General features: G+C 38.1%; 1 protein-coding gene across 1 annotated transcript in view; it reads left to right on the top strand.

The window, feature by feature from the left end:
* dgkb (diacylglycerol kinase, beta) overlaps nucleotides 1-25566 on the top strand; it is a 260736-nt gene that overhangs the window by 48978 nt on the left and 186192 nt on the right. The window contains 2 exon segments of the mRNA XM_062062705.1: nucleotides 10349-10473; nucleotides 24119-24195. Of these exon segments, the coding sequence (XP_061918689.1) occupies nucleotides 10401-10473; nucleotides 24119-24195 (150 nt within the window). The 5' untranslated portion in view covers nucleotides 10349-10400.

Raw genomic sequence — 25566 nt, 5'->3', positions numbered from 1 at the left:
GGAGTTCCGATGGACGCATCGTTGCTGGCTAGGTGTTTTCTCTCCTTGGGGTCCTCCCAGTCCGGTATCGGGTGATGGTCTTGGATTGGCTTTGACCGTGCCCCTCTTAGCGAGTGCAAGGGAATCTGGGGTGGCTGCTTTCATCCTCAAATCTGCACAGAGGAACTGGCACACAAATTCTACATTTTGCAAACTTACCATTTTGGTCTCATGGTCTTTCCACCTTCCTAGGAAGCTGCTGGTCCTGAGAAGTGCTGATCTTGTGACTGAAGATGATAACCTATTTTCTTAAAATAGGTGCCGTTGTTTGACCTAATCTTTTTGGGGAAACCATGTCGGGATATTAGATCATTCACAAAACATTTAATTACTGAATTGGCACCCTCCTTTGAGGTTGGGGTTGCTTTCGCCAACCACTGCAATTGTCAATCTAAATCATTACGTTCCTTTATCCTTGTACCGGATTGATCATATCGATTAAATAAAACCTCAACACGCTCAAACTTGACCCAATCCAAACTCACCTCCCCCCTCTGTCCCTCTCACAGGGACAGTGTTAGTCGTAGTAATAGTAATAGTAGTAGTAGCAGTAGTATTAGTAGTTTCAGAAACATCCAAGAAAAAGAAAAAGCAGCTGATAGTCAAGCGCAGCAAGAACAGAGGCGGAGGACAGGTCATGTTTGAGGTCACTGTTCGCTTTTGCAATAGTACTTTGATATTTTACAACACCTAGTGAATTATTGTGGCCTCAATAATTCACTAAATAGTTGTATTTAATTTAGTCTATCTATGATGGGACAATGCACAGAAACATTAAGTTCAGAAACAGATATGTTCTGTACTAGATTATATCTAAATAGCTACTTTCCATCTGTAGTCCCTGGCTACCTAAATTAAGGGGATCCACAAATCAAGCAATACAATTATGACACTAATTAATCATAATAAATATATACATTCATAATAATCAATAATTAATCAAAAATAATCATACTGTAGCATGTAATCAGATTAAGAGAAATCCTAAAATGCCCCTTCATGGACACATTCTTAATATACAATACAACCACACCTTATTTACATCATCACACAAAGACAATACATGCTCTTGTTCACATCTGTCATCATTCGTAAAAACAACCAAGATTTTAACAGCCATACCTCACAATTTACAACAAAAATGCTCTCATGGATAAATATAATACTCATTAAATTGATGTGTCAACATAATGCCCCTCTTAGTGACCGTGTGAGCAGCCTTGATTGCTCCAAAGCCACTTTTTAATTTCAAATTTTCTATTCCTTTTGTTATAACGTGGCGAAGGCTAATTGGTCTGTACATGTTCTGGTCTTCTTTATTTCCTGCTTTATGGATTTAATTATAGTAGCAGTTTCTCGACGTGGTAGGGAAAGTGTTTTCCGTTATTGATTTATTTATCAATCGTTGTTATACGAGCAATAATACAATCCTTATATGTTTTTAGGAAGATAGTGTCCAACCCATATATATATATATCTGTAGATCGTGAGTCTGATAATGCAGTGAAGATTTTGTTTAACTTTGTTTCATTTGTTAATTCTAAAATTAGTCCATCCTGAATAAATGACAATTATTTGCACTGATTTTGAGGGACTCTTTATTCAGGGTTTGTACAGACTGGATGAAATGTTCATTAAAATTATTACTTATGTCCAGACTGTCTGCGATAGTAGCGCCATTGATATTTAATGTTATAGTGTTGTTTCTTGTTTGCTCTTTTTCCGTAAGTTTGTATCTGGTTTTCCATAACTCTCTATTGTTCCCTTTTGCAGCTTTGATTAATTCTAAATGAACGTCAGCCTTAGACTTCCGCATAAACATTGTAACTTTGTTCCTCCAAACTTTTAAAATCATACAATCTGTATTTAGACCTGTTATAATTTCTCTTATGAGAGCTGAGTCCTCATGTCTTTATTAGAATCCAAATTGTTTTATTAATCCAATGGTATTTTTATTTTAGCACTTTTCTTTCTGGTTTTGTATTTGTGTATTTACAGATGTTCTCTTTAATTTTTGTCATCCAATTGTAATTCTAGTAGGGCTGCTTATCATTTGTATCATATAGAAGCCGTTTATAATATCCTTAAGTTTCTTTCTACGTGTTTTATTTAACCAGTCCAGATTAACGTCCTCCATGACGTTACTTCTTTCATACTATGCTGTTTGAGGATGTCTGAAAATGAATCAAGAAAAATGTCTTTAGCTGTGGTTGGTCGGTATACTACAATTACCTTGAAATACATTTCTGAGGAAAATGTGATTTTAATTTCAACATTCTCAAATTGATCTACTTTTAATGTTTTCCCTTTCATAAATCATAATTCCTCCCCCCTTTGTCACTCGATCTGTCTTTTCTGTAATCTTGTCCCCCAGGACATTAATTAGAACGAAAGTTGTTGTGGGTTTTAACCATGTCTCTGCTAGACAGGGTAATCCGGATTAGAGTCTGACAGTAACTGCTGTATTTGTTCAGTATGTTTCCTGTGGTAGAAAGTTTAATAATGCAGGACACGTTTGTTACTGAATACTTTCTACAGACTTCTGTCTCTCTGCGACTTTGTGTATGTAATAAGCAACTATAAATATTTGATATGCTTAAATTTTGTTTTAGCTCAGCTGTTGTGTAGCTGCTAGCTCTTTGTAGCCTACAGCAGGAATGTCCAAATTGCAGCCAATAGCTATGTTTTTAACAAACAACTGAAATAATTGAAAATGTGGTATTTGCGTATCGGTTCAATCAGCGGCAGCTACGCCCTGTTTTATCATTTGACCTAAATTTTTGGTTTCGTAGGCAGGACAGAGGGAACAATGTGGTTCATTAGTTGTCCATCTTATACCATTCTAATTGTTGTAAGGATAGTTCACATGAGCGGCCATACCTTGAGTCCCACCATATATAAGAGTCAAAAGGCTCCTATTATGAGTCGTCTAATTGGTGATCATACACTTTGGCGGTTTGGGTGGCAGGACACACGGACGCACCTCAGTCAGCAAGTGCTAGGACAGTTGGAGCAGTCCCCGTCTTCCACTCATTTCTGGGAGGCGTCCCCAGTAGTTGTCAGCTGATGTCGTGCTGTCAGGCAACATCAGGAAGTTCCTTCTGTGCAGTATTGAATTGTCAGGGCACAGTTCGTAAGCAGGTCATTACAAGGTGTGTGCAGGTTGACCACAAAGGAATGCTTCAAAGATTGTGTTGAACATTGTCCGTTGACACTTATGTCCAGCAGGGGTCTGTTTGTATCCTGCTGTTCGTCCTGCTGTCACACCTGTATTTTTTGTGAGCATGTTCTGGCTACACCTTGGAGCTTGTCTTGTTCAGAGAAGCTGGCAGTCCCCCGGCTGCATATCCTTTCCACCCTCGCTTGACCTAGCACAACCGTGGCTACCACCCAAGTCCGTCTGTATGGTTTTACGTTTTGTTGAGGTTTTTTCCTCCAGAACTTGGAATTCAAAACATGTACACCCATCGTTTTCATATCCTCTCGGTTAGTTCAATTTGCATATCACGTTTTAAAATTACAGTCTTAACTATCCCATTAATTGCTAATCAAAAACCTTAATTCAAAGATTATACGTACTACTTCATGCGTATTTAAGTACCCTTTTAATTCACTTAAAGATTATCTATAAGTTAATTTAAACTATCATTTGTCTATCAGTAGGCGCGAGCAAGCTGTCATGCTTGCACTCTGACCTCCCGCTGTACGTGATATTCTCCAAAACAAAATAATGCTTTTATTCACGTTTCTCCTTATCTTTCAGCTAAATCTTTTAATCTTTTAACTTTTAACTTCCGCACTGTGTTTATTCTTATTGTCTGCATTTTAATTTTGCTTTTATTTTCTTTCATTTCACTTTGTTGCATGAAAAACGCCACACAAACAAAGCTGCATATCCTTGCCTTGCCCGTCTCCGACTGGTTATCCAACCTAGTCACAACAAACACAAGGCCATGCTCTAAGCGCCAGCCCTAATCACACTTCTCCTCTTTTTAACACTTTACATATCGGCTCTTATTCTATTTATTAATGTAGGCTGTTATTTGTAATTATTATTCAACATTATTCACAGCAAACAGTTGTAAAGTTATAGTTATTCGCATTATACTCTCAAAATCTGTAGCTAACTGAAAGCTGTTGAGATTTGGTTTGCCTCCTTCATCTCAGTGGCCTAGTGGTTAGAGTGTCCGCCCTGAGATCGGCAGGTCGCAAGCCCAAAACCCCGGTCGAGTCACACCAAAGACCACAAAAAACTTGGGAGCCAAATCACCAAACATGATTCCCCCACCTCCCAGGGGCAATCACGGGGGATGGGCCAAATGCAGAGGACAAATTCCACCACACCCAGTGTGTGTGTGACAATCACTGGCACCCCAACTTTAATTCTAACTTTATTCTGTCATGCCATTATCCTCTTCTAGCTCAACATCCAGAAGTATGGTGTACTGCAATGTCTAAATAAAAATATAAATTACTCCAAACTAAAATGTCAGACTGCACTTTAAAGTTACTTTTATTAAATTAATTTCCAAACTAACCACCACCACAGCAGACATCTTCCTCAATCCTATCCCAATACTCCCATAAATTAGAAAGGTGTTTCACAACAGTGGTTAAGTAGTTATTTTAAGTAATAGATCTCAATATGTAGAAATTAATAAGACTAAATTTGCCCTAGTGTGTGAATGTTGTCTGTCTATCTATCTGTGTTGGCCCTGTGATGAGGTGGCGACCTGTCCAGGGTGCAAAGTCAAATTGTGAAACACAAATTAAAGTTGAATCAAGTGGAAATTGACAGAGTATATGAACTACATTCTTGAGAATAGTAATTGATCATTAATATGTTGGAAGCCGCATATTGAACATATTAAAGAAAAATATCCAAATCCATTGCTATTCGGTATAAAGTAAAACACATGCTGAATAAGCAATGTCTGCACATGTTATATTATTCATTTATTTTTCCATATGTAATATTGTTTTGAAGTTTGGGGAAATGTTTATAGAAGAAATGTAGACCCATTACTTAAAATTAAAAGGCTCATTTCAATATTACACAAAGCATTATTGTTATGATCATACCAATCTATTTTTTATAAGTCATAATGTGTTAAATGTTCAGATAATTTAATTTTAAAACAATGGCAATTATGTTTCCAAGTAAAGAACAACAGCCTTCCAGTTTGTATTCTTAGCTTGTTTACATTATGAGGAGAAAACTATCATTTACGGGGGATATTGATTTTTGAAATAGGTCAAGTAAAATAAAATAAAAACACAAATGTATTTCAGTTTTAGGAGTTAAATAATGTACCATCCTCAGTGATGAGCTGAACACATGTAGTTTTTTGTTATGGTTTAAGAGACCCTTGAAAAGTAAAGTTTTTTGAACATTATAAAATATAGTAACAATTACTTTCATCTTTTAACGTTGATGTTCCAGGTAATTTAATGTTCAGTAATTGTATATCATAGGCCAATATAAGCTTTGGCTTCCGCCTATTCTTTTTTTTTCGGTCATTCTTTTTTCTTTTTTCTTTTCTGTGTGTAAATGTGTATGATTGTTAATATGTCTAATTTACTGTTAAACTGCTCACACAAATTGGTTGATGGTTGATTATATGACCAAAATAAACTTATTTCATTTATTCATTCATTATCTATCGCACTCATAGTTTTATTCCATTTTGCATGTAATTATTCCTATTGATTTCTTCCCATTTCACTTAAACAACTAAACAAACAAACAAACTTGCAGCTAACCACAATCAACAGCATACCATTTACGAATACCTTCATTTGTCACTTTCTCATCTTTTCTTCACTTTCGTTTTCCTTTACAAACAACATCCTGTATCCATCTCTTCCTTACACTTCACACAATGTTTCTATTTTCTGTTCTCCTAGAAACCATTCACATAACGTAAGGTTATAAACATCCTTTTCCCATATTTTCTCAAACCATCCTCTTCACCCTCATTCTGTTTTTTCACCTGCTCTCTCTTCCTCTCTCTCTCACTTTCTCTCCTTCTCTCACAATACAAACACAATAATCCAAAATAATCAGTCTTATAAAATAATTTTAGCTTTAGATATGATTTAGGGCAGTGGTTTTCAACCTTTTTTCCCAGTAAACAAAAGAAATAAAATACAGCATAATGTCATCATTTTCTGATTTATTAAATTGTATAACAGTGCACCATATTGCTCATTTGTTGTGGTTTTACTTGACTTATTTGGACAAAAAACATAAGAATAACTAAAACGTTTTAAAAATTAAACAAGTGATTAAATTATAATAAAGATTTCTATACATATAATCAATCATCAACCTTCTTTGGATATTGTAATAAAGATCCATCTGGGCTCGTGAACTTAATTCTAAATATTTATTTTGTTGAAGAATTATTCTTCTATAATTATATTTATAAAGGATTTTGAATTGTCGCTATTTTAAAATATTTAAAATCTCAGGTACCCCTTGGCATACCTTCAAGTACCTCCCTTTTTTGTCCGGACGGAAACACCATACCCTCCTTTGAGAACTACTAGTTTAGCCTATAAAAAATCCTTTGTCTCATACATCATTACACTGTACAACTCCTCTTTGGGGGGGGGGCTAGGATGACAGGGAATGCAAAACAATAACAATGCAATACTTTTTTATATCATGGTCGTTAATGCCTAGTTTCTCTTATTTTACTGTTCTATTTTTATTCTCCTTGTAATATTTTTCTATTCTGTTTCCATTTATACCCTTATTAGTTACTGTTTACTTTTTACTTCTTCTTCCTGAGGGAACTCTCCTGAAGGAATCAATAACGTTTTATCTGTCTATCTATCTATCTATTACTAACCCGAGCACAATTCATGACGTCATGCTCATCTTGCAGACAGTTATTTCCATTTAGTTTTATTCTCTATTTGTAATTCTACATGCACCAATGTCACATAGAAATTTGCTTTCTTTGTTATTTATTTACATTATTATTTCTGGTTTACTTGCTGTCTGTTTACTTAAGTTCTCATATTTTGGTCTGTCTTCCTTCTGATCAGAATTTGTTTAACGCTTCTCTACGTTTTGTTTTGACAATGGCGCTGAGTGGCTCTTATCTGTACTTCTTCAGACTCTATGTTTCACAGATGCCCTTAGATGTATTAGAATATAAATTTAACTTTTATTTTATTGTGTGTTTATTCCTAAAAAAAATTAAAATGTCAATGTATGATCAATTTATCTTTATCAAATTTAAATTCAATATTATTTATTTATTTGTTGTATAACTATTAATTCAAAGTTACAATGTGTCCTAATCTATGATGTTCGTGCGTGTGTGTTTGTCTCAACTTCCACACAGAAACTGGATGGATCAGCAGAGCATCAAGGCTGTACCAAAAAAGTATACTAAACATATAAATGAATGATGAATTAAACAATGTTTCAATGTCCCACAATCCGTATTTATTTATTGATATTTGAACATGTAATTTTCCATATATCTATTATTTTACTGGACTTAGCAAGCACCTACTACTAGCACACTCTACAGACCGAGAATAACTGTTCAACCACACTTAGTAATGCCAAGCTAGATGCTAACTTAGCCTTACTATGCCTCAGTAAGCAAACTTTTGCTAACCTAGCCCAATGCTATGCTAACACAATGCTAACCTAGCTCAATGCTATGCTAACACAATGCTAACCTAGCTCAATGCTATGCTAACACAATGCTAACCTAGCTCAATGCTATGCTAACACAATGCTAACCTAGCTCAATGTTATGCTAACACAATGCTAACCTAGCTCAATACTATGCTAACACAATGCTAACCTAGCTCAATGCTATCAGTGTCACTCCTCTTCGAACCAATGCCTCACGCAGCTGTCACTCACACAGCCTCGTCACACGCACACACTCTTATCTCAAAATGTCTCCCAGCTGAGACTCCTTTTTTTTTAATTTGTATTTTTTTATATGCGTCACACAGTCACTCACACACAGAGAATTTACCAGCGAGCAAGAGCCTTTTTTCCCGTACTCAAAATCTCAGTGTGTAAAACAACTGTAATATCGCACAGTCACAATCACCAGTATAGTTAAAAACAAATTCAAATGACTGGAATTCGCTCGCAGCGCCCAAGAGGGGGAGCCTCCCTGCTAAGGCTGCTGCCTCCGCGATCCAACCTCTTGATAAGCGGAAGAAAATAATTATATGGATGGATCATTCACTCATGTGTTTTCTGTACATAACGTTGTCTATTTTCTCACACGCACACACATAACCGACAATTTCCCAGCTCTTGCAGATCTGCGTGGGTGCGAAAAAAGCGTGAGGGGAGAGGTTGATTTTTTCAGAGGGGAATTAAAACAGATAAGAAACCAGGTGCTACACAAATGTTATTACAATACGCAGATATATATAAATTTAAAAAACACACATTTTTATCCCACAAACCACGCCCCCCTGGTCCGGACCAATATAAACAACTAATGCACGCGTGCTTTTGTGGAATCGGCCGTCTCATTAACAAACACAGGTCCCATCATTACTCATACAACGGCGATTAACCCGTTCCAGCGGAGCAACCCCTGGTTTTACTCCCTGACCAATACACGGCAACAGCATAAAAGCACCATAGAGTCACTGATAATCACCCAATGCTCTACAGTCATCATGTTTTGGTCAGTTCCATACAGTTTCACCAAAGCTTCACCAAAGCTCCACCAAAGCTCTACCATATGCAGCCCGATCAATATCCATCTATACTGCAGCCAATTAAACAGAACGTCGTGACAAATACAGCTCAGTTGATCTCCTTTACCGGAGTCACCAAACGGTCACCCAAAATGAGGCTTTTCCAACGCTGCAGTTTCCACATAGAGAGATATGTCGCACATTCATAGACTTCATAAATTTGTATGGGCCAAATGTCACATCAGTTAGCAATCCCTGCCTTAAATTTAGCTGTATCCAACTCTGGCTAATTCTGATGCAATTGCAGAAAGAAGCATCCTCTGCCAGCAACGACAGAGGATGAAGAGGTTAAGAGAAATTTTTCGTCTACATAGTCTATGCTTCTACACTCCAAACCACCAAAATTCTATCAACAATCCCCTTATGTTTAAAACAAGAAATCACAAGTTTTCAACAAACACACAGACAAATGATCACATATAAAACAACTCAATCCAACCATAATTTACCCCATTCCAGGTTGTTTTTGGAGAACCTGACTAAACCTATCTTTTATCAAAAATAGATTCAGCAATTAGTCTTATCGATCCGGCTCTCTCCAGGCAGAAAATGTTTACACTTTAAGCAAAAGGCTTACCTTGTATTAGATGCGCGCGTGCAGCACAGTGTCTGCCTGACAGAGAGAGCGGGAGCGGCTGTCGACCTGTAGCTTCTAAACCATCCTGTTCGTGACGCCAATTTGTGTAGTGGATTGTCCGAAGCTTAAACAGGCAACAAAAGTAGTTTAGTACAACAAATGTATTTACCCATTATCAAAGTGCTGTCACTCACAACTTTGTTTGGCCCCATGGTGGTTTATTTTGCAGTCATACCCAATTAAAAAAAGTACACTCATCAACACGTGGATATTTTGTTTAGGAATGATATGCGGACAAACAAAGGAGTTTGTTGTATCGGTACGATAGCGGAGACGATACAGTCATCCCTCGACACATTTGAAGTCAGCAAGTCAACTTGGTAGCAGATTTTTTAAAGCACATTCTACATATTTTTTACCTGAATTAAGCATTTTCAAGCATACAAATGGCTAATTGAGGCAAACATTTCCATACTACAATAGTATTGGCCATTAGATAACACCAAACATATCAAAACATTCTGTTGAATATCGTGGCCACTGATTGACTCAGGCTTAGGTAGCATCGCTATATTGGATTAAAGGAGTGTAAAGGTGACTATGTAGATGCTAGTTCATGTGAAGAGGGCTTTAATAATGCTAAAAACCTGTATTTAGAATGTTGCAAACGGTTTTCTTTTTCTCTAGCTATGTAAATATTCCGTTTATAATTAAACATTTCGACTTTGTGGGAATTAATTTCTGACGATCAGCCCGGAAACCAATTAACAGCAATAAACAATAATTTACTGTATGAAAACCAAGGCAAACCTTTGTTGAATAAAACAAAAAGTAGGGCACACTAAATCCAAGGTAGAAATGTTTATGTCATGTATTTGCTGTCAAACAGTATTAGGATAAGATAGGACTTACTCTGAGACATTTCATGCTCAGGTTTTTAATGTGTAAGGTTTTTGTTTTCTTCACGTTCTATAGTGTGTGAGGTGTTGCTGTCCATGGTGGTGATGCTCGGCGAGGCCTGAGTAGAATGATGAGCGGCCAGGACGCCTGGGTCACGCTGACCCCCGCTGAATTTGCCCTCCTGCAGGAGTACACTCAGTGTGAGTAAACGTTGTAGATACTTGCATATCTGTGATGTAATACAACTGAATGATTACAAGTACATGCTTTTAATTATTTAATTGTGTACATTGGTTTAGGGAACAGTTTTATCTACAGTTCTTTCAGGCTGTATTTTGGAGTGAAATTTGCCAGCGAGCACATCAGTCTGTGTCTCCTCACTCATTTTTGTGCTGGCACATGTATTGATCTGATCACTGACCGTATAATGGATATAATAAAAGGGTTTGTACCGTAAAAATAAATTGCATGATTAATCAAAGTGTGTGCACGAGAAATGTAAACATTTTTGTGATCACACAATTGTGAACACAATTACATGAGTTAACTTGTTTATTTTGACAGCCCTATATATATATATATATATATATATATATATATATATATATATATATATATATATATATATATATATATATATATATATATATATTAGGGCTGGGAATCTTTGGGTGTCCCACGATTCGATTCAAAATCGATTCTTGGGGTCACAATTCGATTCAAAATCTATTTTTTTTCAAATCAAAACGATTCTTGATTCAAAAACAGAAAAAAAATAAAATAATAAAAAATATGATTTTTTTCCCGATTCAAAAGGATTCTCTATTCATTCAATACATAGGATTTCAGCAGGATCTACCTCAGTCTGCTGACATGCAAGCATAGTTGTAGATTTTTGTAAAAAGCTTTTATAATTGTAAAGGACAATGTTTTATCAACTGATTGCAATAATGTAAGTTTGTTTTAACTATTAAATGAACCAAAAATATGACTTATTTTATCTTTGTGAAAATATTGGACACAGTGTGTTGTCAAGCTTATGAGATGAGATGCAAGTGTAAGCCACTGTGACACTATTGTTCATTTATTTTTATTTTTATAAATGTCTAATGATAATGTCAATGAGGGATTTTTAATCACTGCTATGTTGAAATTGTAACTAATATTGATACTGTTGTTGATAATATTCATTTTTGTTTCACTACTTTTGGATTGTTCTGTGTCGTGTTTGTGTCTCCTCTCAATTGCTCTGTTTATTGCAGTTCTGAGTGTTGCTGGGTCGGGTTTGGTTTTGGAATTGGATTGCATTGTTATGGTATTGCTGTGTATTGTTTTGTTGGATTGATTAATTAAAAAAAATTATAAATAAAAAAAATAAATCGATTTTTTTAAAAATGAGAATCGATTCTGAATCGCACAACGTGAGAATCGCGATTCGAATCCGAATCGATTTTTTCCCCACACCCCTAATATATATATATATCTATATATATATAGATATATATATATGTATATTATGTATGTATATGTACTGTGTATATACGTGTATATTTATATATGTATATCTATGTATACAGTATATGTATGTCCATCCATCCATCCATTCATCTTCTTCCGCTTATCCGAGGTTGGGTCGCGGGGTCAGCAGCCTAAGCAGGGAAGCCACTTTGTCCAGCTCTTCCCGGGGGATCCCGAGACGTTCCCAGGCCAGCCGGGAGACATAGTCTTCCCAACGTGTCGTGGGTCTTCCCCGTGGCCTCCTGCCGGTCGGACGTGCACTAAGCACCTCCTTAGGGAGGCGTTCGGGTGGCATCCTGACCAGATGCCCGAACCACCTCATCTGGCCCCTCTCTATGTGGAGGAGCAGCGGCTTTACTTTGAGCTACCCCCGGATGGCAGAGGTTCTTACCCTATCTCTAAGGGAGAGCCCCGCCACCCGGCGGAGGAAACTCATTTCGGCTGCTTGTACCTGTGATCTTGTTATTTCGGTCATAACCCAAAGCTCATGACCATAGGTGAGGATGGGAACGTAGATCGACCGGTAAATTGAGAGCTTTGCCTTCCGGCTCAGCTCTTTCTTCACCACAACGGATCGATACAGCGTCCGCATTACTGAAGACGCCATACCGATCCGCCTGTCGATCTGTCAATTCACTCTTCCCTCACTCGTGAACAAGACTCAGAGGTACTTGAACTCCTCCACTTGGGACAGGGTCTCCTCCCCAACCTGGAGATGGCACTCCACCCTTTTCCGGGTGAGAACCATGGATTCGGACTTGGAGGTGCTGATTCTCATCCCAGTCGCTTCTCGCTTCACACTCGGCTGCGAACCGATCCAGTGAGAGCTGAAGATCCTGGTCAGATTAAGCCATCAGGACCACATCATCTGCAAAAAGCAGTGACCTAATCCTGCAGCCACCAAACTCGATTCCCTCAACGCCCTGACTGCGCCTAGAAATTCTGTCCATAAAAGTTATGAACAGAATCGGTGACAAAGGGCAGCCTTGGCAGAGTCAAACCCTCACTGGAAACGTGTCCGATTTACTGCCGGCAATGCGGACCAAGCTCTGACACTGATCGTACAGGGAGCGGACCGCCACAATCAGACCGATACCCCATACTTTCTGAGCACTCCCCACAGGACTTCCCGAGGGACACGGTCGAATGCCTTCTCCAAGTCCACAAAGCACATGTAGACTGGTTGGGCAAACTCCCATGCACACTCAAGGACCCTGCCGCGAGTATAGAGCTGGTCCACATTTCCACGACCGGGACGAAATTCACACTGTTCCTCCTGAATCCGAGGTTCGACTATCCATTCGTAGCCTCCTCTCCAGTACACCTGAATAGACCTTACCGGGAAGGCTGAGTAGTGTGATCCCACGATACCCCAGCCTGTCGCCTCTCACTGCGTGCAACGCCAGTGTGGAAGAGAGTCCAGCCCCTCTCGAGAGAACTGGTTTCAGAGCCCTTGCTGTGCGTCGAAGTGAGTCCGACTATATCCAGCCGGAACTTCTCCACCGCGCACTAGCTCAGGCTCCTTCCCCCCCAGCGAGGTGACATTCCATGTCCCAAGATCTAACTTATGTAGCCAAGGATCGGACCGCCAAGTGCCCTGCCTCCGGCTGCCGTCCAGCTCACAACGCTCCCGACCTCGGTGTAACTCGGCCTGTCGCCATCACGTCTCCACCTCGTCGCTGCCACCACAGCCTGGGGGGCAATAGACTACAGACTGTGGTGTCGTAGGCCAGCTTCTTCGCATGAAGAAGCCTAAAGTTTTTGGTTGTGTTTGCTGCTCCATTTGCTGAGTGGCGATATACGATGTATATCTCGATATTTTTTCCGTAAAGTAAAAGCAAAACAGTCCTAGTTACCTGAGATACTAAGTATGTCATTATTATGACTTACTAAGTCAAAATAATGACTTACAAAGTCAAATTAATGACTTACTTAAGTAAGCGTTTGCAATAAGCGTTTGAAAAAAAGAGTTAAAAGTGGGGCCACATGCTGACACATGCTGAACTCATCATGCTTAATTTATTACAGCATTTGGGAAGCCTGTAGTTGATATTTATTAAAGCTAATCCATTATTATTATTATTATGTAAATGTTATATTTTTATCAACATGTGATAGCCGGGACCCTGCCATTCAAAACTAGGCTGCTACATTACCAATGATTAATGTAACTCTAGCTGAAAAAATAGTACAATAGCAATAGGAGAGACTATTCATCCCTGAACACCATGGAGTTCATGTAGGCTTTATGATGCAGTTACATTATTATATCAACTATCAGAGACAGAAACTCTTCTATTAACATAATGTCCTTTTTTGCTGCTTCAACACAGAAAAAGGTAAAGTGAAATAACTTAGTTGTTAACTGTAGGTCAATAATGCTTGTCTTTCTCTCAGACAGACAGGGCTTTGCTGTCCGTAACACACACGCACGCACACACACCGCAAAATGAGCTAACGTTACACTAAAAGCTAATTAGCCTTCACCTCAAGGACTGCGAGCGAGCTGAGCTGCCCCTTATGTTTCTAGAACGTCAACGGGCTCATAGTGATGTTACTAGTAGTTGACTGGGAGGTGTTTATTATAAATATGCTTACCTGCTAAACACCTTTCTGCTCACCAGACCGCAGGAGCACTGACTACATGCGCTCTGAATACGCACTGCTGATTGGCTGTTACATGCGCTCTGAATATGCACTGCTGATTGGCTGTTACCGCTCTGCGTGTAACCAATCAGATGGTTCTGTGGGTGGGACAATGCTGGGTGCTGCAGAGACGTACTGACAGAGGCAGAGGCAGAACTAAGCAGAGCAGCTTGTTAAGAATTTAGTTTAGGCGGTGGCTCTTTGTTGTTAAGCCTCAACAAAGCGCTGCGGGAAACCCTGGTGTATATGTCTTATTTATATATATATATATATATATATATATATATATATATATATATATATATATATATATATATATATATATATATATATTAGGGGTGTAACGGTACGTGTATTTGTATTGAACTGTTTCGGTAAGGGGGTTTCGGTTTGGTTCGGAGGTGTACCGAACGAGTACACATGCTAGCAGCGACCGGGCTAGGACAACATGTAAATGCCAGAGCTGGAAGACCCTCCTGCCTCGTTAAGATCTCCCGTTTGGGAACACTTTGACTGCGCGATACAACAATGGAGGACGGAGGTTTGCCGACATTGATCAGCAGCTGCTTCTGACAACACGTCAAACATGTGTTGCACCTTTCCTGCTTCCGGCTCCCAGACCGTAGTTGAGGAGCACAGGGGAGACACTCCTCCAGGGCCGATGTATTCTCGGGGGCAACACCCTTCACTCTACCCGGCAGTGGGTCTCCACAGCTCCGGACTCCAGGGTAAATGACGAATCTGGCGATTAGTTGCAAATCGTGGCTTTATTGAGGTCTTGCACACAGCCAATCCAACAAAACACTAGCCACTCCCCGCACTCACGCTACCGCTCCCTCATCTCGCTCGCCCACACACTCACCTCACATGCTGTCACATATTAAAGGGCCACACACACATATGCTACTCTCATAACACATGCTAACCCATTTGAAGCGTCACCACCGCATTCAAGCAGCCTCTCCTCTGCGAGTCAGGCAGGGCTAAAGCAGTAACAAATGTTTTTATATCAGCAGATATAAGTCCATATTGCATTAAAAACTAGATTTTGACCCACTTCTATGGTGGAAGAACAATGAGCCCATATATCCTCTTACTGCCAAGTTAGCCAGGCTGGGGGGGGGGGGGGGGGGGGGGGTTAATCTGAGGCTAAGTTGACTTGAAACTGTTTAATGTTGCACTTTTTATATGTAGAAGAAAAGTTTTGTCATTTTATTTAATCCGAGCAACAACTTGAGGCAATTTAATGTTGATTAACGTGGACTCCGAATTAAACAAGTTGAAAAACTTATTGGGGTGTTACCATTTAGTGGTCAATTGTACGGAATATGTACTGTACTATGCAATCTACTAATAAAAGTCTCAATCAATCAATCAAAAAAAGCATGTAGAAAGGTTTTAAGAAACCATTCTTAGTAGAGGTGTGGGAAAAAATCGATTCGAATTCGAATCGCGATTCTCACGTTGTGCGATACAGAATCGATTCTCATTTTAAAAAAATCTATTTCTTTTTTTTTTTTAAATTAATCAATCCAACAAAACAATACACAGCAATACCATAACAATACAATCCATCTCCAAAACCAAACCCGACCCAGCAACACTCAGAACTGCAATAAACAGAGCAATTGAGAGGAGACACAAACACGACTCAAATCAAATCAAATCAACTTTATTTATAAAGACTCAGAACAAACCAAAAGTAGTGAAACAAAAATGAATATTATCAACAACAGTATCAATATTAGTTACAATTTCAACATAGCAGTGATTAAAAATCCCTCATTGACATTATCATTAGACATTTATAAAAAATTAAAAAAAAGAACAATAGTGTCACAGTGGCTTACACTTGCATCGCATCTCATAAGCTTGACAACACACTGTGTCCAATATTTTCACAAAGATAAAATAAGTCATATTTTTGGTTCATTTAATAGTTAAAACAAATTTACATTATTGCAATCAGTTGATAAAACATTGTCCTTTACAATTAGAAAACCTTTTTACAAAAATCTACTACTCTGCTTGCATGTCAGCAGACTGGGGTAGATCCTGCTGAAATCCTATGTATTGAATGATTACAGAATCATTTTAAATCGGGAAATAATTGTTTTTTAATCGAGAATCGTGTTGAATTGAAAAAAAAAAATCGATTTTGAATCGAATCGTGACCCCAAGAATCGATATTGAATCGAATCGTGGGACACCCAAAGATTCGCAGCCCTAATTCTGAGCCTTATCTTATTTTGTTTTTATTTTATATATATTGACCACATTAACCCTGGCAATGGACCCTGTGTGTATATGTATGTTATGCCATTGTTTGCAAATTTGGTAAATAAATAACCAAAACATTTATATTTTGTTGTTTTCTTACTGTACCGAAAATGAACCGAACTGTGACCTCTAAACCGAGGTATGTGTGTATATATATATATATATATATATATATATATATATATATATATACATATATATATATGTACTGTGTGTGTGTATATATATATATATATTTATATATATATATATATATATATATATATATATATATATATATATATATATATGTGTGTATATATATATATATATATATATATATATATATATATATATATATATATATATATATATATATATATATATATATATATATATATATATATATATATATATATATATATATATATCAGTGGCGTGCGGTGAGTTTCATGTCAGGTGAGGCACTGACTTCATCACAGTCAGATTTACAAACATATGAACCCTAAAGAGTATCTTATTCACCATTTGATTGGCAGCAGTTAACGGGTTATGTTTAAAAGCTCATACCAGCATTCTTCCCAGGCACGGCGCCGCTGCTGCCCACTGCTCCCCTCACCTCCCAGGGGGTGAACAAGGGGATGGGTCAAATGCAGAGGACAAATTTCACCACACCTAGTGTGTGTGTGACAATCATTGCTACTTTAACTTAACTTCAGCTTTACACTTACAAACTGTAGCACACAAAAAAGCACATTTAATAAAAAAAACATTATTATGATCTTACCTTTACTTATAAGTGCGGGAGCAGTGGTGTTCGTGTTGGAAGAGTTGTGAATGAATGAAATATGAAATCTGCGCTGTAGTCTGCAGGTGTACCTAATGTTGTGTCCCTGTTCACGGCTCCTCCGGCGCGCCGCGCGAGCATTGTTGTTTTTGCACTTTTTGGCTTCTTGTTAAGTGACTTTTTTTTGGGTGGATTCGGTCTTGCACGTGGAGGGTTTGGGTGTGGGCTTTGGTTGGTGTGGCGCTCCCGTCGGGCGGTGCATTCTGTGGTGGAGGTGCTTGGCACAAGGAGGCGGGGTTATGAGACGAGCCTCCAGTTTTATGATCGCTCAGCACAAGAAATACGTTACACACATACAGTTGTTGACAAAATACACTGTACATTATAGACCTCAGCTAACTAAACTATGGAAATGTATAATATAATTCATATAGCAATACGGTCTCACTGCACAGCAGGCCAGCAGTTAGCCGAGTCATTGCGCACAATCCATGTTGAGGCACAAATCAGTGACGTGCCTCAACTGGCTGCTGATCACCGCACCGTCTCTTCTCAGTATTTGAACGGCAAATGTGAAAATAAAAATAAAAATAATCTAAAACTGGTGAAGTTAAATGGAAAATAACTTTAGTATAATCACTGGATACATATATCAATTTAATTTGTTTTTTTTTTCTTTTTACTTTTTTTTTCTTTCCATGACTAGTGACTGCACGCCACTGATATATATATATATATATATATATATATATATATATATATATATATATATATATATATATATATATATATATATTACGTTAAAGTTAAAGTCCGAACGGTAGTCTATATATATATATATATACATATACATATATATATATATATATATATATATATATATATATATATATATATATATATATATATATATACACATATATATATACACATATATATATATATATATATATATATATATATATATATATATATATATATATATATATATATATATATATATATATATATATATATATACAGTACATATATATATATGTGTGTATATATATATATATATATATATATATATATATATATATATATATATATATATATATATATATATATATATATACACTACCGTTCAAAAGTTTGGGGTCACATTGAAATGTCCTTATTTTTTAAGGAAAAGCACTGTACTTTTCAATGAAGATAACTTTAAACTAGTCTTAACTTTAAAGAAATACACTCTATACATTGCTAATGTGGTAAATGACTATTCTAGCTGCAATTTTCTGGTTTTTGGTGCAATATCTACATAGGTGCATAGAGGCCCATTTCCAGCAACTATCACTCCAGTGTTCTAATGGTACAATGTGTTTGCTCATTGGCTCAGAAGGCTAATTGATGATTAGAAAACCCTTGTGCAATCATGTTCACACATCTGACAACAGTTTAGCTCGTTACAGAAGCTACAAAACTGACCTTCCTTTGAGCAGATTGAGTTTCTGGAGCCTCACATTTGTGGGGTCAATTAAACGCTCAAAATGGCCAGAAAAAGAGAACTTTCATCTGAAACTCGACAGTCTATTCTTGTTCTTAGAAATGAAGGCTATTCCACAAAATTGTTTGGGTGACCCGAAACTTTTGAACGGTAGTATATATATATATATATATATATATATATATATATATATATATATATATATATATATATATATATATATATATATATATATATATATATATATATATATATATATATATATATATATATATATATATATATATATATATATATATGCCTGTGAATGTATTTTCCAAAAGTTACATATAATATTATTATATTCATAATAAATGCAACAATTTTTTAATGCCGTCACATTTCGGCTCTTCCTGTTTACTCCTGTAATGGCCCCGTTGCAGATGCTCGAGTGCTTAACGTGCACGCTGCAATTTGAGTCGTGAGCAATTCATCACGGCCGCCCCGTGGCTGCTCGGCAGACTGTGCCACCTTCCTCCAGTTTACGTTCCCCTCCGGCGTGTTGACGCATGGGAAGCCGTAGCAGGGATGGAAAATATGAGCGGGGCTGCAGGAAGTCTCCCGGCACCCATTCATACTTAGAAACAAAGTTTGAGAAGTAATATGAGCCTGTGAGGGTCAATCATTCAAAACAATAGCAAACCTGATTCAATGTTTTGTTTTTGTTTTTGTATTGGCATGTATTTTAAATCTTTTCATAGTAATTGTTAATCCCAATGAGGAAATTTTATTATTGATTTGCACCAAGCACCCACTGGAGCTTCTCAGCAGTGTTTGAGATGCGAGTCCTATTTCCCTTAATTGCTCTGCGCTTTGGCAGAACGAGCTGTGTTGTTGTTAAATCATTTACACACAAATTGTGTAACAATGGCGCAAAGCTTCAAATATTCAGCATTCTTGTCTGGCTTTAGAGTACTTACGGAGCCATGCAGGTTTTAGTCACGACAAAGAATAACTAAATAAGTGCGTGCGTGCGTGTGTGCGCTTCCTGCCAAATAATTAGGTTGAACGCGGCAACTATCAGAGAAATGAACAAGAAAGCGGTCATTAATTATTAAAAGTCTGTAGATGCTTATATGGGGATGAAGACTCGGGCTGATCGATACGACTGAAAACTGTATCACGATATCGCTGTTTTGTATCGGTCGATCTTGCTAATTATTCATATTTTTTATGACCTATGAAAAATAAGGACCAGGAGAAAAGTGTATTAAATATAAACATTTTTATTTAATATACAACCTTCTTGTGATTATAATCCGTTTAGCTATCAGGGCAGCAAGGAAAGGAAATGTCAACACAAGCATGAAAAACACTTGAAGGCCTACTGAAATGATTTTTTTTTATTTAAACGAGGATAGCAGATCCATTCTATGTGTCATACTTGATCATTTCGCGATATTGCCATATTTTTGCTGAAAGGATTTAGTAGAGAACATCGACGATAAAGTTCGCAACTTTTGGTCGCTGATAAAAAAAGCCTTGCTTGTACCGGAAGTAGCGTGACCTCGCAGGTTGAAGGGCTCCTCACATTTCCCCATTGTTTACACCAGCAGCGAGAGCGATTCGGACCGAGAAAGCGACGATTACCCCATTAATTTGAGCGAGGATGAAAGATTCGTGGATGAGGAACGTGAGAGTGAAGGACTAGAGTGCAGAGCAGGACGTATCTTTTTTCGCTCTGACCGTAACTTAGGTAAAAGGGCTCATTGGATTCCACACTTTCTCCTTTTTCTATTGTGGATCACGGATTTGTATTTTAAACCACCTTGGATACTATATCCTCTTGAAAATGAGAGTCGAGAACGCGAAATGGACATTCACAGTGACTTTTATCTCCACGACAATACATCGGTGAAGCACTTTAGCTACGGAGCTGACGTGATAGCATCGTGCTTAAATGCAGATAGAAACATAATAAATAAGCCCCTGACTGGAAGGATAGACAGAAGATCAACAATACTACTATCAGGAGACACCGAACCAAACACTGGACCTGTAACTACACGGTTAATGCTGTGCCGCCTGTCGAAGCCTAGCAATGCTGTTGCTAACGACGCCATTGAAGCTAACTTAGCTACGGGACCTCGTCAGAGCTATGATAAAAACATTAGCGCTCCACCTACGCCAGCCCTCATCTGCTCATCAACACCCGTGCTCACCTGCGTTCCAGCGATCGACGGCGCGACGAAGGACTTCACCCGATCATCGATGCGGTCGGCGGCTAGCGTCGGATAGCGCGTCTGCTATCCAAGTCAAAGTCTTCCTGGTTGTGTTGCTGCAGCCAGCCGCTAATACACCGATCCCACCTACAGCTTTCTTCTTTGCAGTCTCCATTGTTCATTAAACAAATTGCAAAAGATTCACTAACACAGATGTCCAGAATACTGTGGAATTTTGCGAGGAAAACATAGCTGTTTGTATTGTGATACAATGTGTCCGAATACTTCCGTTTCAACCATTGACGTCACGCGCAAACGTCATCATACATAGACGTTTTCAACCGGAAGTTTCCCGGGAAATTTAAAATTGCACTTTATAAGTTAACCCGGCCGTATTGGCATGTGTTGCAATGTTAAGATTTCATCATTGATATATAAATGATATAATATAAATTATGATATGATATAAATTCAGACTGCGTGGTCGGTAGTAGTGGGTTTCAGTAGGCCTTTAAACAATAAATGTAAACCAAATTCTAAAATCTAAATAAAATCAAATGAAGGTGAAAAAATAAGGAATATGTAAGAAATACTTAATAAAGTGTAACAAAACAGGGCAAAGTGTAAAAATATAAACATAGAGAAACCTGAGACAAACAATTTTTTGCAGGTTTACTGCCAGGGAGTTGTGTAACATTTTAATTTGGTCTGTTATTCCTATTTAAGTATGGAAATTAATTTGTGTTATGCAATAATTAATATCCAAATGTTATTGTACTATATTATTATTATTATTGTAAATTAACACTTTTGTTATGTTTTGCCAATTTTTTGTAGCATGAGTGAGTATGTTTGGTCAAAAGCTTTGTGTCATTCTGGTTATGATTTATTTGTTCCAGACATGTTTAACAAGTTACATTAAGGGACATCACATGGTGGCATTTGATTATTATGTAAATGAACTCCACGGTGACGTCTTGGTTAATTTCCAAACAGTGCCTGTAACACAGCAGTAAAACGGCTGATCAAACAAAACAGAAGTCATCGTCATGGACCCCGTAAGATAGCTCTCCAATCAGCTAAACAGACTCAATAACTCCACCGCCGTCTTGGTTAATTTACTGAGCAATTTGGGAAACTGACACAATGCAAAAATAATGCTTTTGGTAATACTAACACAGACACTTTTTGACGTGCTAGCACATTGCGCTAGCTTAATTACATTACGATAACATATACAAATATGCATGAAAGCACTCTTTCAGACATCACACATGGGGCGGTTTAGTAAGTATGAATAGTCTTAGGTACACTACCGTTCAAAAGTTTGGGGTCACATTGAAATGTCCTTATTTTTGAAGGAAAAGCACTGTACTTTTCAATGAAGATAACTTTAAACTTGTCTTAACTTTAAAGAAATACACTCTATACATTGCTAATGTGGTAAATGACTATTCTAGCTGCAAATGTCTGGTTTTTGGTGCAATATCTACATAGGTGTATAGAGGCCCATTTCCAGCAACTATCACTCCAGTGTTCTAATGGTACAATGTGTTTGCTCATTGGCTCAGAAGGCTAATTGATGATTAGAAAACCCTTGTGCAATCATGTTCACACATCTGAAAACAGTTTAGCTCGTTACAGAAGCTACAAAACTGACCTTCCTTTGAGCAGATTGAGTTTCTGGAGCATCACATTTGTGGGGTCATTTAAACGCTCAAAATGGCCAGAAAAAGAGAACTTTCATCTGAAACTCGACAGTCTATTCTTGTTCTTAGAAATGTAGGCTATTCCACAAAATTGTTTGGGTGACCCCAAACTTTTGAACGGTAGTGTATATTGTAATGAATGAAGAAGACTGAACAGCACTCCGGTTGCAAGAAGAAAAAAAAAGCACTAACGACAATTGGAAATACACTTCGATACCTGCAGTGAGCGAAATCGTCCAAAAGGTGGCGCGATAGCACAAACAATAAAACATCCTGTCAGTGTTTTTGCTTGTTTTTTTAAAATTATTATTTCAGTGAAGAAAAATCCATAAATGAGCTGCTCTGTTTTATAAGCCAAAGGGTTGGAAAAAAGTAGAGGCCTATATTCCAGAATTTACGGTACACACACACACACACACACACACACACACACACACACACACACACACACACACACACACACACACACACACACACACACACACACACACACACACACACACACACACACGCGTCCCTAAGGATTGGTTAAAAGAACATGTATTGATTTGACTCTTAAACTAATCTGGTATTTTGCTGACTCAAAATCAATAGAGTTTGACATCCATAAAATTGGCAAGACAATGCAATGTGACCGACTACGTGTTTTTCAAGCAACATGGATGAGAGTTTATTGATAGAAATATGTAATCCATGTTTGTTCACCTTTATCCAGATCCTCACCATCTTCTCCTGCATGTGTCAACATAGACGCAGTCCAAACAACAGATATACTGATAGCCCATTTGGCCGGGAGGTGGTTGCTGAGTAAGGTTTGCAGCGTGTTTAGTGCTAAATGGGAATAAATAAAAACAAGTGAAAAAAGCAGAGCGAGAACACAAAAGTGCTCGCACAAAGAACACATTTGGGTTGGGGCGTTCCAGCAGGTTCAGGTTGGGGATGAATGAGCTGCGCTGTGACAATGGACATCTGTCAAGCTCATAACACTGTAATCGCTGTGCATCTCCAATCACAACACATGACGTTCCACAATGTGACCCAATCGCTCTCCGCCATTACGGATCACGTCGTCGTGGCGGTCAGGAATGATGACAGCCGGTCCAACGGTGAAATGAGTCGTGAGGACGATTCAATGGAGATGAAATTGATCGGAATCCAACTCGGACTGATGGTGCGTTCAAGGTCGCACACTGTAGCACACGCAATTAAATGCTTTTGTGTCTCTGGTTTGTTGCTCAGATTCAACCAAGAAGCTGAAAGACGTGCTGCAGGAGTTCCACGGCGATGGCGTGCTGGCTAAGTACAATCCTGAAGAGGTATGTTAGACTGATACTCTGTTGGGAAAGTAATCCCTTACACTTTTTGTCATACAGTGGGTGTGGATGCATTTGTTTGCCTCATTCCTGTGAAAATCCTGTGTGTGACTTAAGCATTAAAGGCCTACTGAAATGAAATGTTCTTATTTAAACAGGGATAGCAGATCCATTCTATGTGTCATACTTGATAATTTCGCGATATTGCCATATTTTTGCTGAAAGGATTTAGTAGAGAACATCGACGATAAAGTTCGCAACTTTTGGTCACTGATAAAAAAGCTTTGCCTGTACCGGAAGTAGCGTGACGTCACAGGTTGTGGAGCTCCTCACATCTGCACATTGTTTACAATTATGGCCAGCAGCAGCGAGAGCGATTCGGACCGAGAAAGCGACGATTACCCCATTAATCTGAGCGAGGATGAAAGATTCGTGGATGAGGAAAGTGAGAGTGAAGGATTAGAGGGCAGTGGAAGCAATTCAGATAGGGAAGATGCTGTGAAAGGCGGGTGGGACCTGATATTCAGCTGGGAATGACTAAAACAGTAAATAAACACAAGACATATATATACTCTATTAGCCACAACACAACCAGGCTTGTATTTAATATGCCACAAATTAATCCGCATAACAAACACCTCCCCCCTCCCGTCCATATAACCCACCAATACAAATCAAACACCCGCACAACACACTCAATCCCACAGCCCAAAGTACCGTTCACCTCCGCAAAGTTCATACAGCACATATATTTCCCCAAAGTTACGTACGTGACATGCACGTAGCGGCACGCACGTACGGGCAAGCGATCAAATGTTTGGAAGCCAAAGCTACGTACTCACGGTAGCACGTCTGCTATCCAACTCAAAGTCCTGGTTGTGTTGCTGCAGCCAGCCGCTAATACCACCTACAGCTTTCTTCTTTGCTGTCTTCATTGTTCATTAAACAAATTGCAAAAGATTCACCAACACAGATGTCCAGAATACTGTGGAATTTTGCGATGAAAACAGACGACTTAATAGCTGGCCACAATGGTGTCCCAATATGTCCGCACAATCCGTGAAGTCACGCGCAAACATCATCATACCGAGACGTTTTCAGCAGAATATTTCGCGGGAAATTTAAAATTGCACTTTACTAATCTAACCCGGCCGTATTGGCATGTGTTGCAATGTTAAGATTTCATCATTGATGTATAAACTATCAGACTGCGTGGTCGGTAGTAGTGGTTTTCAGTAGGCCTTTAAAGTACCAGTAGAGTGGAAAAACAAGTTGTCTCTATATTGAAGCTATTATCATATATATCTGATTTATGACATCAAAAGACTTCCAAAGTTTGCAAATAAATAGATATGATCAAAATAGTATTAATCT

Source organism: Entelurus aequoreus, linkage group LG11 (genome assembly GCF_033978785.1).
Source record: "Entelurus aequoreus isolate RoL-2023_Sb linkage group LG11, RoL_Eaeq_v1.1, whole genome shotgun sequence".
Classification (NCBI taxonomy): domain Eukaryota; kingdom Metazoa; phylum Chordata; class Actinopteri; order Syngnathiformes; family Syngnathidae; genus Entelurus; species Entelurus aequoreus.
The sequence above is the reverse complement of the archived record's forward strand: the minus strand, read 5'-3'. Positions and strand labels throughout refer to the sequence as shown.